This window comes from Mustelus asterias, chromosome 25 (assembly GCF_964213995.1).
Source record: "Mustelus asterias chromosome 25, sMusAst1.hap1.1, whole genome shotgun sequence".
NCBI lineage: Eukaryota > Metazoa > Chordata > Chondrichthyes > Carcharhiniformes > Triakidae > Mustelus > Mustelus asterias.
The window spans coordinates 24,619,218-24,634,779 of record NC_135825.1 but is presented as its reverse complement, the minus strand read 5'-3'; the positions used below and the strand labels follow the sequence as shown (position 1 = coordinate 24,634,779).

At 46.2% G+C, this 15,562-nt stretch overlaps 1 protein-coding gene across 1 annotated transcript in view; it reads right to left on the bottom strand.

Moving 5' to 3' along the window:
- Window positions 1-15,562, bottom strand: part of elapor1 (endosome-lysosome associated apoptosis and autophagy regulator 1) — a 131,199-nt gene that overhangs the window by 16,326 nt on the left and 99,311 nt on the right. Inside the window, exon 18 of the mRNA XM_078242270.1 lies at window positions 13,379-13,480. Coding sequence (XP_078098396.1) covers window positions 13,379-13,480 — 102 coding nt within the window. The remainder of the gene's footprint in view (window positions 1-13,378; window positions 13,481-15,562) is intronic.

Here is a 15,562-nt window from a genome sequence, read left to right as displayed (position 1 = left end):
TGATTGATTTGATTTGATTTATTTTTGTCACATGTAATAGCATACAGTGAAAAGTATTGTTTCTTGCATGCTATACATAATATCAGACGCTATACGTTAAATGTGCTCTGTTGGCCTGTTTGTTTGTGTAAGGGGCGCCAATCAACTGGGCTGCTTTATCCTGGATGGCGTCAAGCCTCTTGAGTGTTGTTGGAGCTGCACCCATCCAGGCAAGTGCAGAAGATTCCATTACACTCCTGACTAGCGCCTTGTAGATGGCGGATAGGCTTTGGGGAGTCAGGAGGTGAGTTACAGTCCACAGAATTCCTCGCCTCTGACTTGTTCTTGTAGCCACAGTATTTACATAGCTGGTCCAGTTCAGTTTCTGGTCAATAGTCATAGAGTCATAGAGATTTACAGCATGGAAACAGGCCCTTCGGCCCAACTGTGACAGTTGGTGTCTCAGTGAGGGAGTGCTGCTCGGGCTGCAGTAGAGAGTGACAGTTGGTGTCTCAGTGTGGGAGTGCTGCTCGGGCTGCAGTGGAGAGTGACAGTTGGTGTCTCAGTGAGGGAGTGCTGCTCGGGCTGCAGTGGAGAGTGACAGTTGGTGTCTCAGTGTGGGAGTGCTGCTCGGGCTGCAGTGGAGAGTGACAGTTGGTGTCTCAGTGTGGGAGTGCTGCTCGGGCTGCAGTAGAGAGTGACAGTTGGTGTCTCAGTGTGGGAGTGCTGCTCGGGCTGCAGTAGAGAGTGACAGTTGGTGTCTCAGTGTGGGAGTGCTGCTCGGGCTGCAGTAGAGTGTGACAGTTGGTGTCTCAGTGTGGGAGTGCTGCTCGGGCTGCAGTAGAGAGTGACAGTTGGTGTCTCACTGTGGGAGTGCTGCTCGGGCTGCAGTGGAGAGTGACAGTTGGTGTCTCAGTGAGGGAGTGCTGCTCGGGCTGCAGTAGAGAGTGACAGTTGGTGTCTCAGTGAGGGAGTGCTGCTCGGGCTGCAGTAGAGAGTGACAGTTGGTGTCTCAGTGAGGGAGTGTTGCTCGGGCTGCAGTAGAGTGTGACAGTTGGTGTCTCAGTGTGGGAGTGCTGCTCGGGCTGCAGTAGAGAGTGACAGTTGGTGTCTCACTGTGGGAGTGCTGCTCGGGCTGCAGTAGAGAGTGACAGTTGGTGTCTCAGTGTGGGAGTGCTGCTCGGGCTGCAGTGGAGAGTGACAGTTGGTGTCTCACTGTGGGAGTGCTGCTCGGGCTGCAGTGGAGAGTGACAGTTGGTGTCTCAGTGAGGGAGTGCTGCTCGGGCTGCAGCAGAGAGTGACAGTTGGTGTCTCAGTGAGGGAGTGCTGCTCGGGCTGCAGTGGAGAGTGACAGTTGGGGAAGTGTGGGGAAGTTTTTTTTTTCTTGCTGGTAATGGCTTCAGGGATGGCAGTTCAGGCAGTATGCTGCATCTCCTGTGGGATGTATGTGGTGAGGAAATCCAGTAGTGTTTCAGGAGATTTTAGTTGTAAGAAGTGCATTAGATTGCAGCTTCTGGAGGAGCGTGTAAAGGAGCTGGAGGGGGAGGTAGAGGAACTCCGCATAATTCGGGAGGCGGAGGTGGAAGTTGATAGGAGTTATAGAGAAATAGTAACTCCTAGAAATGAGGCTTGGGTCAATGCCAGGAGGAGGGGTAAGAAGCAATCGGGAAGACAATCCCCTGGGGCGGTTCCCCTCCATAATAGGTTTTCGGTGCTGGAGGCTACAGTTGAGGAGGAATCAACTGAGCATAGAGAGCAGATCTCTGGGGGTGAGCCGAGTGAGAAAGCTCAGGTGGTTAGGGGCTGTAAAAGACTGGGCCTTGTGATTGGGGACTCCACAATTAAGGGGACAGATAGGAGGGTCGGAACTAAAGGTAGGGACTCAGGGTTGGTGTGTTGCCTACCAGGGGCTGGGGTCCGGGATGTGTCTGACAGGGTATTCAGGACTCTTAGGGGGGAGGGAGATAAACCACAAGTTATTGTACATGTGGGGACACACGACATAGGGAGGATAGGGGAAGGGGATATTAGGCAGGGATTTATGGAGTTGGGGTGGAAACTAAAGGCCAAGACTGACAGAGTGGTTATCTCTGGACTCTTGCCTGTACCACGGGATAGTTTAGAGAGGAATAGGGAGAGGGAAGGTTTGAATTCATGGCTGAGGGGATGGTGCAGGAGGGAGGGGTTCAGGTACTTAAGCAATTGGGGCTCGTACTGGGGAAGGTGTGACCTCTATGAGAAGGATGGTCTACACCTTAATCAGAAGGGGACCAATATCCTGGGGGGTAAATTTGCTAAGGCCATGCAGGGAGGTTTAAACTGATTCGGGGGGGGGGAGGGATCCTGAGTAGTGGGGCTGAAAGTGAGGGATGCATGGATGGGGACTGCAATGCACGGCATTGCAGAGGTGGGGTGGAGCAGGGTTTGAAATGTGTATACTTCAATGCCAGGAGTATTCGCAATAAAGTGGGTGAACTTGCAGCGTGGATCAGTACCTGGGACTTCGATGTTGTGGCTATTTCAGAGACATGGATAGAGCAGGGGCAGGAATGGATGCTGCAGGTCCCGGGGTTCAAATGTTTTAGTCGAAGTAGGGAAGGAGGTAGAAGAGGGGGAGGGGTAGCATTATTGGTCAGAGATTGTATCACAGTGTCAGAGAGGAGGTTTGATGAGGACTTATCTGTTGAGGTAGTATGGGCGGAGATTAGAAATAGGAGAGGAGAGGTCACCCTGTTGGGAGTCTTTTATAGACCTCCTAAAAGTTCTAGAGAGGTTGAGGAAAGGATTGCGGAGTCAATCCTGCTTAGGAGTGAAAGTAATAGGGCAATTGTTATGGGGGATTTTAACTTGACTAATATTGACTGGAATTGTTATAGCTCTAGCTCGTTAGAGGGGTCAGTTTTTGTTCAAAGCGTGCAGGAAGGTTTTTTGACTCAGTATGTAGACAGGCCAACTAGAGGTGAGGCTATATTGGATCTGGTGCTGGGAAATGAGCCAGACCAGGTGCTAGACTTGGAAGTTGGTGTGCATTTTGGTGATAGTGACCACAATTCGGTTACGTTCACCTTAGTGATGGAAAGGGATAGGCATGAACCTCGGGCCAGTGGTTTTAGCTGGGGGAAGGGTAATTATGAGGCTATTAGGAGAGAATTAGGAAACATAGGTTGGACTAGGAGATTACAGGGACTGGGAACGTCCGACATGTGGAGTTTTTTCAAGGAGCAGCTACTGCGAGTCTGTGATAGGTATGTCCCTGTCAGGCAAGGAGGAATTGGTAGGGCTAGGGAACCGTGGTGCACCAAAAAAGTTTCTTTGTTGGTTAAAAAGAAAAAGGAGGCTTATGTTCGGATGAGACGTGAGCACTCGGGTAGTGCACTAGAAAGCTTTAGATTGGCTAAGAGGGAGTTGAAGAGCGAGCTTAGAAGGGCTAAAAGGGGACATGAGAAGACTTTGGCGGATAGGGTTAAAGAGAATCCTAAGGCGTTCTATAGGTATGTCAAGAACAGAAGGTTGGTTAGGGCAAGTTTAGGGCCAGTTATAGATGGCAGAGGGAAGTTATGTGTGGAACCGGAGGAGATTGGTGAAGCATTGAACCAATATTTCTCTTCGGTGTTCACGCAAGGGGACATGAATATAGCTGAGGAGGACACTGGGTTGCAAGGGAGTAGAATAGACAGTATTACAGTTGATAAGGAGGATGTGCAGGATATTCTGGAGGGTCTGAAAATAGATAAATCCCCTGGTCCGGATGGGATTTATCCAAGGATTCTCTGGGAGGCAAGAGAAGTGATTGCAGAGCCTCTGGCTCTGATCTTCAGGTCGTCGTTGGCCTCTGGTATAGTACCAGAAGATTGGAGGTTAGCGAATGTTGTCCCATTGTTTAAGAAGGGGAACAGAGACTTCCCCGGGAATTATAGACCGGTGAGTCTCACTTCTGTTGTCGGCAAGATGTTGGAAAAAATTATAAGGGATAGGATTTATAGTTATTTGGAGAGTAATGAATTGATAGGTGATAGTCAGCATGGTTTTGTGGCAGGTAGGTCGTGCCTTACTAACCTTATTGAGTTTTTTGAGAAAGTGACCAAGGAGGTGGATGGGGGCAAGGCAGTGGACGTGGTATATATGGATTTTAGTAAGGCGTTTGATAAGGTTCACCATGGTAGGCTTCTGCAGAAAATGCAGATGTATGGGATTGGGGGTGATCTAGGAAATTGGATCAGGAATTGGCTAGCGGATAGGAAACAGAGGGTGGTGGTTGATAGTAAATATTCATCATGGAGTGCGGTTACAAGTGGTGTACCTCAGGGATCTGTTTTGGGGCCACTGCTGTTTGTAATATTTATTAATGATCTGGATGAGGGTATAGTTGGGTGGATTAGCAAATTTGCTGATGACACCAAAGTCGGTGGTGTGGTAGACAGTGAGGAAGAGTGTCGTAGTTTGCAGGAAGACTTAGACAGGTTGCAAAGTTGGGCCGAGAGGTGGCGGATGGAGTTTAATGCGGAGAAGTGTGAGGTAATTCACTTTGGTAGGAATAACAGATGTGTTGAGTATAGGGCTAACGGGAGGACTTTGAATAGTGTGGAGGAGCAGAGGGATCTAGGTGTATGTGTGCATAGATCCCTGAAAGTTGGGAATCAAGTAGATAAGGTTGTTAAGAAGGCATATGGTGTCTTGGCGTTTATTGGTAGGGGGATTGAATTTAGGAGTCGTAGCGTTATGTTGCAACTGTACACAACTCTGGTGCGGCCGCACTTGGAGTACTGTGTGCAGTTCTGGTCCCCACATTACAGGAAGGATGTGGAGGCTTTGGAGAGGGTGCAGAGGAGGTTTACCAGGATGTTGCCTGGTATGGAGGGGAGATCCTATGAGGAGAGGCTGAGGGATTTGGGATTGTTTTCGCTGGAAAGGCGGCGGCTAAGAGGGGATCTTATTGAAACATATAAGATGATTAGAGGTTTAGATAGGGTGGATAGTGATAGCCTTTTTCCTCTGATGGAGAAATCCAGCACGAGGGGGCATGGCTTTAAATTGAGGGGGGGTAGTTATAGAACCGATGTCAGGGGTAGGTTCTTTACCCAGAGGGTGGTGAGGGATTGGAATGCCCTGCCAGCATCAGTAGTAAATGCGCCTAGTTTGGGGGCGTTTAAGAGATCCGTAGATAGGTTCATGGACGAAAAGAAATTGGTTTAGGTTGGAGGGTCACAGTTTTTTTTTTTAACTGGTCGGTGCAACATCGTGGGCCGAAGGGCCTGTTCTGCGCTGTAATGTTCTATATGTTCTATGCCGCCTTTTTTTTAAACCCCTAAGCTAATCCCAATTGCCCGCATTTGGCCCATATCCCTCTATACCCATCTTACTCATGTAACTGTCTAAATGCTTTTTAAAAGAAAAAATTGTACCCTCCTCTACTACTACCTCTGGCAGCTTGTTCCAGACACTCACCAACCTCTGAGTGAAAAAACTGCCCGTCTGGACACTTTTGTATCTCTCCCCTCTCACCTTAAACCTATGCCCTCTAATTTTAGACTCCCCTACCTTTGGGAAAAGATATTGACTATCTAGCTGATATGTGCCCCTCATTATTTTATAGACCTCTATACGATCACCCCTCAGCCTCCTACGCTCTAGAGAAAAACGTCCCAGTCTATCCAGCCTCTCCTTATAACTCAAACCATCAAGTCCCGGTAGCATCCTAGTAAATCTTTTCTGCACTCTTTCTAATTTAATAATATCCTTTCTATAACAGGGTGACCAGAACTGTACACAGTATTCCAAATGTGGCCCTACCAATGTCTTGTACAACTTCAACAAGACGTCCTAAGTCCTGTATTCAATGTTCTGACCAATGAAACCAAGCATGCTGAATGCCTTCTTCACCACTCTGTCCACCTGTGACTCCACTTTCAAGGAGCTATGAACATGTACCCCTAGATCTCTTTGTTCTGTAACTCTCCCCAATGCCCTACCATTAACTGAGTAAGTCCTGCCCTGGTTCAATCTACCAAAATGCATCACCTCGCATTTATCTAAATTAAACTCCATCTGCCATTCGTCAGTCCAGTGGCCCAATTGATCAAGATCCCGTTGCAATCGGAGATAACTTTCTTCACTGTCCACTATGTCACCAATCTTAGTGTCATCTGCAAACTTACTAATCATGCCTCCTATATTCTCATCCAAATCATTAATATAAATGACAAATAACAGTGGGCCCAGCACTGATCCCTGAGGCACACCACTGGTCACAGGCCTCCAGTTTGAAAAACAACTCTCTACAACCACCCTCTGGCTTCTGTCAAGAAGCCAATTTTGTATCCATTTAGATACCTCACCCCGGATCCCATGAGATTTAACCTTATGCAACAACCTACCATGCGGTACCTTGTCAAAGGCCTTGCTAAAGTCCATGTAGACAACATCAACTGCACTGCCCTCATCTACCTTCTTGGTTACCCCTTCAAAAAGCTCCATCAAATTTGTGAGACATGATTTTCCACTCACAAAGCCATGCTGACTGTCCCTAATCAGTCCTTGCATCTCTAAATGCCTGTAGATCCTGTCTCTCAAAATACCTTCCAACAACTTACCCACCACAGATGTGAGGCTACTGGCCTGTAGTTCCCAGGTTTTTCCCTGCAGCCCTTTTTAAACAACATTTGCCACTCTCCAATCTTCAGGCACCTCACCCGTGACTATCGACGATTCAAATATCTCGGCTCGGGGACCCTCAATTTCCTCCCTAGCCTCCCAAAATGTCCTGGGATATACTTCATCAAGTCCTGGGGATTTATCTACCTTGATGCACTTTAAGACTTCCAGCACCTCTTTCTCTGTAATATGTACACTCCTCAAGACATCACTATTGATTTTTCCAAGTTCCCCAAGATCCATGCTTTTCTCAACAGTAAATACTGATGAGAAATATTCATTTCGGATCTCACCCATCCTTTGTGGATCTGCACATAGATAACCTTGTTGATCCTTAAGAAGCCCTATTCTCCCCCTTGTTACTCTTTTGCCCTTTATGTATTTGTAGAAGCTCTTTAGATTCTCCTTTGCCTTATCTGCCAAAACAATCTTGTGTCCCCTTTTTGCCCTCCTGATTTTTCTCTTAACTCTACTCCTACACCCCCTATACTCTTCAAGGGATTCACTTGATCCCAGCTGCCTATGCATGTCATGTGCCTCTTTCTTCTTCCTGACCAGGGCCTCAATATCCCGAGTCATCCAGGGTTCCCTATTTCTGCCAGCCTTTTCCTTCACTCTAAGAGGAATGTGCTTACCCTGAACCCTGGTTAACACACTTTTGAAAGCCTGCCACTTACCAGACGTCCCTTTGCCTTCCCACAGACTCCCCCAATTAACTTTTGAAAGTTCCTGCCTGATACCATCAAAATTGGCCTTGCCCCAATTTAGAATTTTAACTTTTGGGCCAGACCTATCATTCTTCATAGCTGTCTTAAAACTAATGGGATTATGGTCACTGGTAGCAAAGTGATCCCTCACTAACACTTCTGTCACTTGCCCTTCCTTATTTCCCAGAAGGAGGTAAAGTTTTGCCCCCTCTCAAGTCGGGCCATCCAAATACTGAATGAGAAATTCCTCCTGAATACATTCAACAAATTTCTCTCCATCCAACCCTCTAATACTATGGCTGTCCCAGTCAATGTTGGGGAAGTTAAAATCTCCGACTATTACCACCCTATTTTTCTTGGAGCTATCTGTAGTCTCCTTACATATTTGCTCCTCAATTTCCCGCCGACTATTTGGGGGCCTATAGTACAATCCTATCAAAGTAATTCCCCCCTTCTTATTTCTCAGTTCTACCCATATAGACTCAGTGGCTGAACCCTCAGATATATGCAGTAGTGCAGTTGATGTCATATACATGGATTTTAGTAAGGCGTTTGATAAAGTCCCCCACGGTCGGCTTATGAGGAAAGTAAGGATGTGTGGGATAGAGAGAAGTTTGGCCGATTGGATAGGTAACTGGCTATCTAACAGAAGACAGAGGGTGGTGGTGGATGGAAAATGTTCGGACTGGAAACCGGTTACCAGCGGAGTGCCACAGGGATCAGTGCTTGGTCCTCTGCTATTTGTGATTTTTATAAATGACTTGGAGGAGGGGGCTGAAGGGTGGATCAGTAAATTTGCTGATGACACCAAGATTGGTGGAGTAGTGGATGAAGTGGAGGGCTGTTGTAGGCTGCAAAGAGATATAGATAGGATGCAGAGCTGGGCTGGAAAATGGCAAATGGAGTTTAACCCTGACAAATGCGAGGTGATTCATTTTGGTAGGACAAATTTAAATGTGGATTACAGGGTCAAAGGTAGGGTTCTGAAGAACGTGGAGGAACGGAGAGATCTTGGGGTTCATATCCATAGATCTCTGAAGGTTGCCACTCAAGTGGATAGAGCTGTGAAGAAGGCCTATAGTGTGTTGGCGTTCATTAACAGGGGGTTTGAGTTTAAGAGCCGTGGGGTTATGCTGCAACTGTACAGGACCTTGGTGAGACCACATTTGGAATATTGTATGCAGTTCTGGTCACCTCACTACAAGAAGGATGTGGAGACACTGGAAAGAGTGCAAAGGAGATTTACCAGGATGCTGCTTGGTTTGGAGGGTAGGTCTTATGAGGAAAGGTTGAGGGAACTTGGGCTTTTCTCTTTGGAGCGGAGGAGGTTGAGAGGAGACTTGATAGAGGTTTATAAGATGATGAGGGGGATAGATAGAGTGAACGTTCAAAGACTATTTCCTCGGGTGAATGGAGCGGTAACTAGGGGGCATAACTATAGGGTTCATGGTGGGAGATATAGGAAGGATGTCCGAGGTAGGTTTTTTACTCAGAGAGTGGTTGGGGTGTGGAATGGACTGCCTGCAGGGATAGTGGAGTCAGAAACTTTAGGAACATTTAAGAAGCTATTGGATAGGCACATGGAGTACTTCAGGATGATGGGGAGGAAATAGCTTGATCTGGTTTCAGACAAAGCTCGGCACAACATCGTGGGCCGAAGGGCCTGTTCTGTGCTGTACTGTTCTATGTTCTATATCCCCTCTCAGTATGACCTAATCAAAAGTGCAACTCCCCCTCCTCTCATACCTCCTGTTCTATCTTTCCTATAGCATCTGTACCCTGGAACATTGAGCTGCCAGACCTATCTCTCCCTTAGCCATGTTTCATTAATTGCTATAATATCCCAGTCCCACATATCCATCCATGCCCCGAGTTCATCTGCCTTGCCCGTCAGGCCTCTTGCATTGAAATAAATGCAGTTTAATCTGGACTTCCCTTGCTCTCTGTCTTGCTTTTGCCTGATCTGTCTGGTACTAGGATTACTGACACTACCTTTTCTACTTAATGTGCTGTCTTTAACTTCTGTGCTGTCCTCCTGTGGTAATCCACAGGATGTTGATAGCGGGGGATTCAGTGATGGTAATGCCATGGAATGTTAAGGGACAATGGTTAGGTTCTGTCTTGTTGGAGATGGTCATTGTTTGGCACTTGTGTGGCACAAATGCTACTTGCCACTTGTCAGCCCAAGTCTGGATATTGTCCAGGTCGTGTTGCATTCGAAAATGGACTGCTTCAGTATCTGAGGTATCAGGAATGGTGCTGAACATTGTGCAATCATCGGCAAACATCCCCACTTCTGACCTGATGATGGAAAGAAGATCATGGATGAAGCAGCTGAAGATGGTTGGGCTGACAGCATATCGTTAACTATATATTAATTGGGAGTTTAATTGCATTCTTGAGGTGGACTTTAACTGGGGATTCACCTATTCTCATATATATATAGATGTAGGAAGTGTGTCTGTTGGATTGAAGGTACACAATGGGCAGGATTTTACAGCTTCGCTTGTCCCGAAACCATAAAATCCCGCCCGAGGTCAATGGACATTCCCATGTTGCGCCCCTCACCCGCTCTGATTCATGTTGTCGGCGGGCCGGTAAAACTCCAATCAATGTGTTTCTGTTGAAAAAAAAAGAGTTTGTAATTGCATGAATGACTAGACGTGGCCTTTTGGCTCAGATCAAGCCCAAGATGGAGTGCCATGCCTTATATTGTCAGCTTGGATCTTGTTTGTCTCCTTAGTGGGGACCTTGAATTGGATTCAATTGGATTTTGAATTTGGTTTTTGGAGCAAGCAAGGAATGGATTTGGGTTTGCCCGGTCCATTCTGAGCATTGGCTTTGTAACTTTAAGAATGGAGTTCTACCCTTCACCATCTGACTACCTAAGTTGTAATGATTGGAGAAGATCTTTCAACTTGCAGGATGGGTATAGACTGGAATTGCAGATTGTCACCCAATACAGGAACCAACCACAACAAAAACAGAAAATGCTGGAAAATCTCAGTAAGTCTGACAGCACCGATGGAGAGAGGATCGAGTCAACATTTCGAGTCTGGGAAAGGTTGGCTCTGTTCTCTCTTCACAGATGCTGTCAGACCTGCTGAGACTTCCCAACATTTTCTGTTTTTGTTTCAAATTCCAGCATCTATAGTATTTTGCTTTTATCTTAGAAAGCCGCCACCAGTCTCTCAGATTGGTTTCCAAATGCATACAATATAATATATATATACCACACTCATAAAATAAATCAATAAAGCTCCATTTATTTAAGCAGGTCAGTATTTTTCCATGTCTTTTTTGTTCATAAATCTTATTCCTGTACAAGACTATGAAGGGTATAGATAGGGTGAACGGTGGGAAGCTTTTTCCCAGGTCGGAGGTGACGATCACGAGGGGTCACGGGCTCAAGCTGAGAGGGGCGAAGTATAACTCAGATATCAGAGGGACGTTTTTTACACAGAGGGTGGTGGGGGCCTGGAATGCGCTGCCAAGTAGGGTGGTGGAGGCAGGCACGCTGACATCGTTTAAGACTTACCTGGATAGTCACATGAGCAGCCTGGGAATGGAGGGATACAAACGATTGGTCTAGTTGGACCAAGGAGCGGCACAGGCTTGGAGGGCCGAAGGGCCTGTTTCCTGTGCTGTACTGTTCTTTGTCCTAACATTTCCTTGAAGGTGTCACATTTGAGAACTTAGATCTCTGACATTTAGTAATCCTGGGTCAGTCTCGACAGGAATTGCTTTTTAAGTCTTGTTCCATTCTGAAGTTGCCAGTAGAGGTCACTTTATCTGAAGCCTCTGATTGTCTCAAACTACTGAGTTGTGTTTTTTTTAATGTTGTGTTCACAGGTTATAGCTTATCACTACCAGTGCATTAATTATACAAATGTGACACCACTGAACACAATCTTTAAAATGAATGAAATAGATGTTTCAAATTTCTTATTCCCTGTTCAATGTTCTGCCAGTCATTGAAGTGACAATGCATCCCCCCCTCATCCGCCCAAGGAAAAACATCTAATCTAACTGAGCATTCAGAGTCATCGTTAATACTGTTGGCTGATAGATCGTCATCTGCCACCTGAGTACAAACCCTGTTTCATTGTGATTTGAAGCAGGCGGTTTAGTTGCTATGATACAAAGCAGTAAATGGTATACTGTTTTTACATATGAATGATTCCTCATGAATAAAATTCCTTTTTCACACATCAGTCCCTGGACAGCAGAGAGCTGCTGGTTTATTGCTGGGGTTTTGTATCCAGTTTGATTGTTTTTAAAGTCTATTTATTAGTGTCACAAGTAGGCTTATGTTAACACTGCAATGAAGTTACTGTGAAAACATAAGAATATAAGAACATAAGAACGAGGAGCAGGTGTAGGCCATCTGGCCCATCGACCCTGCTCCGCCATTCAATAAGATCACGGCTGATCTTTGCGTGGACTCAGCTCCACTTAGACACCCGCTCACCGTAACCCTTAATTCCTTTACTGTTCAAAAATCTATCTATCTTTGCCTTAAAAACATTCAACGAGGTAGCCTCAACTGCTTTACTGGGCAGGGAATTCCACAGATTCACAACCCTTTGGGTGAAGAAGTTCCTCCTCAACTCAGTCCTAAATCTGCTCCCCTTATTTTGGGGCTATGCTCTCTAGTTCTAGTTTCACCTGCCAGTGGAAACAACCTCCCTGCTTCTACCTTATCTATTCCCTTCATAATTTTATATGTTTCTATAAGATCCCCTCTCATTCTTTTAAATTCCAATGAGTATAGTACCAGTCTGCTGAATCAACTTAGTGAATCTCCTCTGCACCCCCTCCAGTGCCAGTATATCCTTTCTCAAGTAAGGAGACCAAAACTGCACACAGTACACCCAGTGTGGCCTCACCAGAACCTTATACAGCTGCAACATAACCTCCCTGTTTTAAAACTCCATCCCTCCAGCGATAAAGGACAAAATTCAATTTGCCTTCTTAATTACTTGCAAACCAACTTTTTGTGATTCATGCACAAGGACACCCAAGTCCCTCTGCACACCAGCATGCTGCGATTTTTAACCATTTAAATAATAGTCCATTTTGATGTTATTCCTAGCAAAATGGATGACCTCACATTTATCAACATTGTACTCCATCTGCCAGACCCTTGCCCACTCACTTAAACTATCCATATCCCTTTGCAGATGTTTAGTGTCCTCTGCACACTTTGCTCTGCCGCTCACCTTAGTGTCAGCTGCGAATTTTGACACACTACATTTGGTCCCCAACTCCAGATCATCGATGTAAATTGTAAACAATTGTGGTCCCAACACTGATCCCTGAGGCACACCACTAGTCACTGATCGCCAACCAGAAAAACACCCATTTACCCCTACTCTTTGCTTTCTGGTGGTTAACCAATCTTCTATCCATGCTAATACATTACCCATAACTCCATGCACCTTATCTTATGCAGCAGCCTTTTGTGCGGCACCTTGTTGAATGCCTTCTGGAAATCCAGATACACCATATCCACTGGTTTCCTGTTGTCCACCGCACGTGTAATGTCCTCAAAGAATTCCACTAAATTAGCTAAACATGACCTGCCCTTCTTGAACCCATGCTGTGTCTTCCCAATGGGACAATTTCTATCCAGATGTCTTGCTATTTTTTCCTTGATGACAGATTCAAGCATTTTCCCCACTACAGAAGTTAAGCTAACCGGCCTATAATCACCTAGTCGCCACACTCCGGGTACACTGAGGGAGAATTTAGCACGGCCAATGCACCTAACCAGCACGTCTTTCGGACTGTGGGAGTACCCAGAGGAAACCCACGCAGACAGGGGGAGAGTGTGCAGACTCCGCACAGACAGTGACCCAAGCTGGGAATCAAACCGAGGTCCCTGGCCCTGTGAGGCAGCAGTGCTAACTATTGTGTCATCGTGCAGCCCATCCGGGGAGTACATTTTATAAACGTGCACTATATCGTCGCAATAAACTGTCTGGTTAGGATACTTGCAACAACCTTAAAAAATGTTATTTAAGAATCGGAGGCATTACCTTGGCACTGAAATAACTCCTGAGCCAACATGTGCAGGACTGCACCTTAATCTTACTGTGGATGCTCTCCCATTCTTACAAGTCTGTGTTGATTCAGTAGACCTGCATAATATAGACAAAGTCTCAGCAAATTAAGTCTGTTTTACAACATGTTCATGATGAGCTTAAATTGAGCAGTCATTTGAAAATGTGAAGCAGTGGCAGCACTAAACTAACAGTTCGATTGGGAGTTGGCAGAGAGCTTACAGCGTGCAATAAGTGCCGCACTCCCAACACATTCAGCTGTGTGCACAGCCACAGTGGAAAGCGTAGATACAGAAGGGAAAAGAGTAGGGAACCAAGGGTGACCAAGATATAAAGTGTACCGTTCTGAGACCTTAAGACAAAAGCAGAGAGAGTTGCGGTATAATTATTAATATTGTGAAGAACAAGATAGCACTGCTTGGTGCGCTGGTAATTACAGTGCATAAATTTAAGATCATTAGCAGACGAATGTGAGGAGTAAAATACATGTGTATGTGCATATATATTATTTGTGTGTGTATATATATACACACACACTGTATGTGTGCATATGGATATTATGCATACAAAAACAGAGCAATTCTACACAGAGTGGACAGCACAGAAAGAGGCTATTCAGCCCAATGGGCCTATATTGGTGTTTATCTTCCATCAAAGTCTTCTCTCCGCTCCTCCCCCCCCACCATCCCCGATTCATCTGACCTTCTCAGCATAACCTTTTCTCCCTCATATCCCTTTTTAAAAAAATAATTCAAGGGATGTGAGCACTGCTGGCTAGGACAGCATTCATTGCCCATCTCTAATTGACCTTGTACGTGGTGGTGAGCTGCTGCCTTGAACTGCTGCAGTCCATATGCTGTAGGTAAACCCAGAGTGCCGACAGCGAGTGAGTTTCAGGATTTTGACCCAGCAACAGTGGTTAGCACTGCTGCTTCACAGCTCCAGGGACCTGGGTTCGATTCCCGGCTTGCGTCACTGTCTGTGTGGGGTTTGCACATTCTCCTCGTGTCTGCGTGGGTTTCCTCCGGGTGCTCCGGTTTTCTCCCACAGTCCAAAGATGTGCGGGTTAGGTTGATTGGCCATGCTAAAATTGCCCCTTAGTGTCCTGAGATGCATAGGTTAGAGGGATTAGCAGGTAAATGTGTAGGGATATGGGGGTAGGGCCTGGGTGGGATTGTGGTCGGTGCAGACTCGATGGGCCAGATGGCCTCTTTCTGCGCTGTAGGGATTCTATGATTCTATGAACAGTGAAGGAGCAGCGACATATTGTCAAGTCAGGATGGTGAGTGCCTTGGAGGGGAATCTCCAGATAGTGGTGTTCCCATGTGTCTGCTGCCTTTGTCCTTCTGAATGGTAGTGGTCGTGTGTTCGCAAGTGGCTGTCTATGGAGGCCTGGTGAGTTCCTGCATTGCATCTTGTAGATGGTGCACACTGCTACTACAGTGCGTCAGTATTGGAGGGAGTGAATGTTTGTGGGAGAGATGCCAATCAAGTGGGCTACTTTGTCTTGGATGGTGTGAATGTTATTAGAACTGCACTCATCCAGGCATGTGGAGAGTATTCCATTACACTCCTGACTTGTTCCTTATAGGTTGTGGACAGGCTTGAGTCAGGAGGTAAGTTACTCGCTGCAGGATTCCTGACCTCTGACCTGCTCTTGCCGCATACTATTTTTATGGCCAGTCCAGTTCAGTTTCTGGTCAATGGTAGCCCCTAGGATGTTGATAGTGGGGGATTCAGTAATGGCAATGCTACTGCATGTCAAGATGCGATGGCTGATTCTCTCTTGCCTGGCACTTGTGTGCTGTGAATGTTACATGCCACTTGTCAGCCCAAGTGTAGATAATGTCCAGGTCTTGGACATGGACTGCTTCAGTATCTGAAGAGTCTCGAATGGTGCTGAACATTATGTAATCATCAGAGAACATCCCCACTTCTGACCTTATGATGGAAGGAAGGTCATTGATGAAGCAGCTGGACATGGTTGAGCCTAGGCCACTAACCTGAGGAACTCTTGCAGTGATGTCCTGGAACTGAGGTGACTGACCTCCAACAATCACTGCCATCTTATTTTGTGCTCGGTATGAGTCTAACCAGTGGAGAGTTTTCCCCAATTCCCATTGACTCCAGTTTTGCTAAGGATACTTAATGCCACATTTG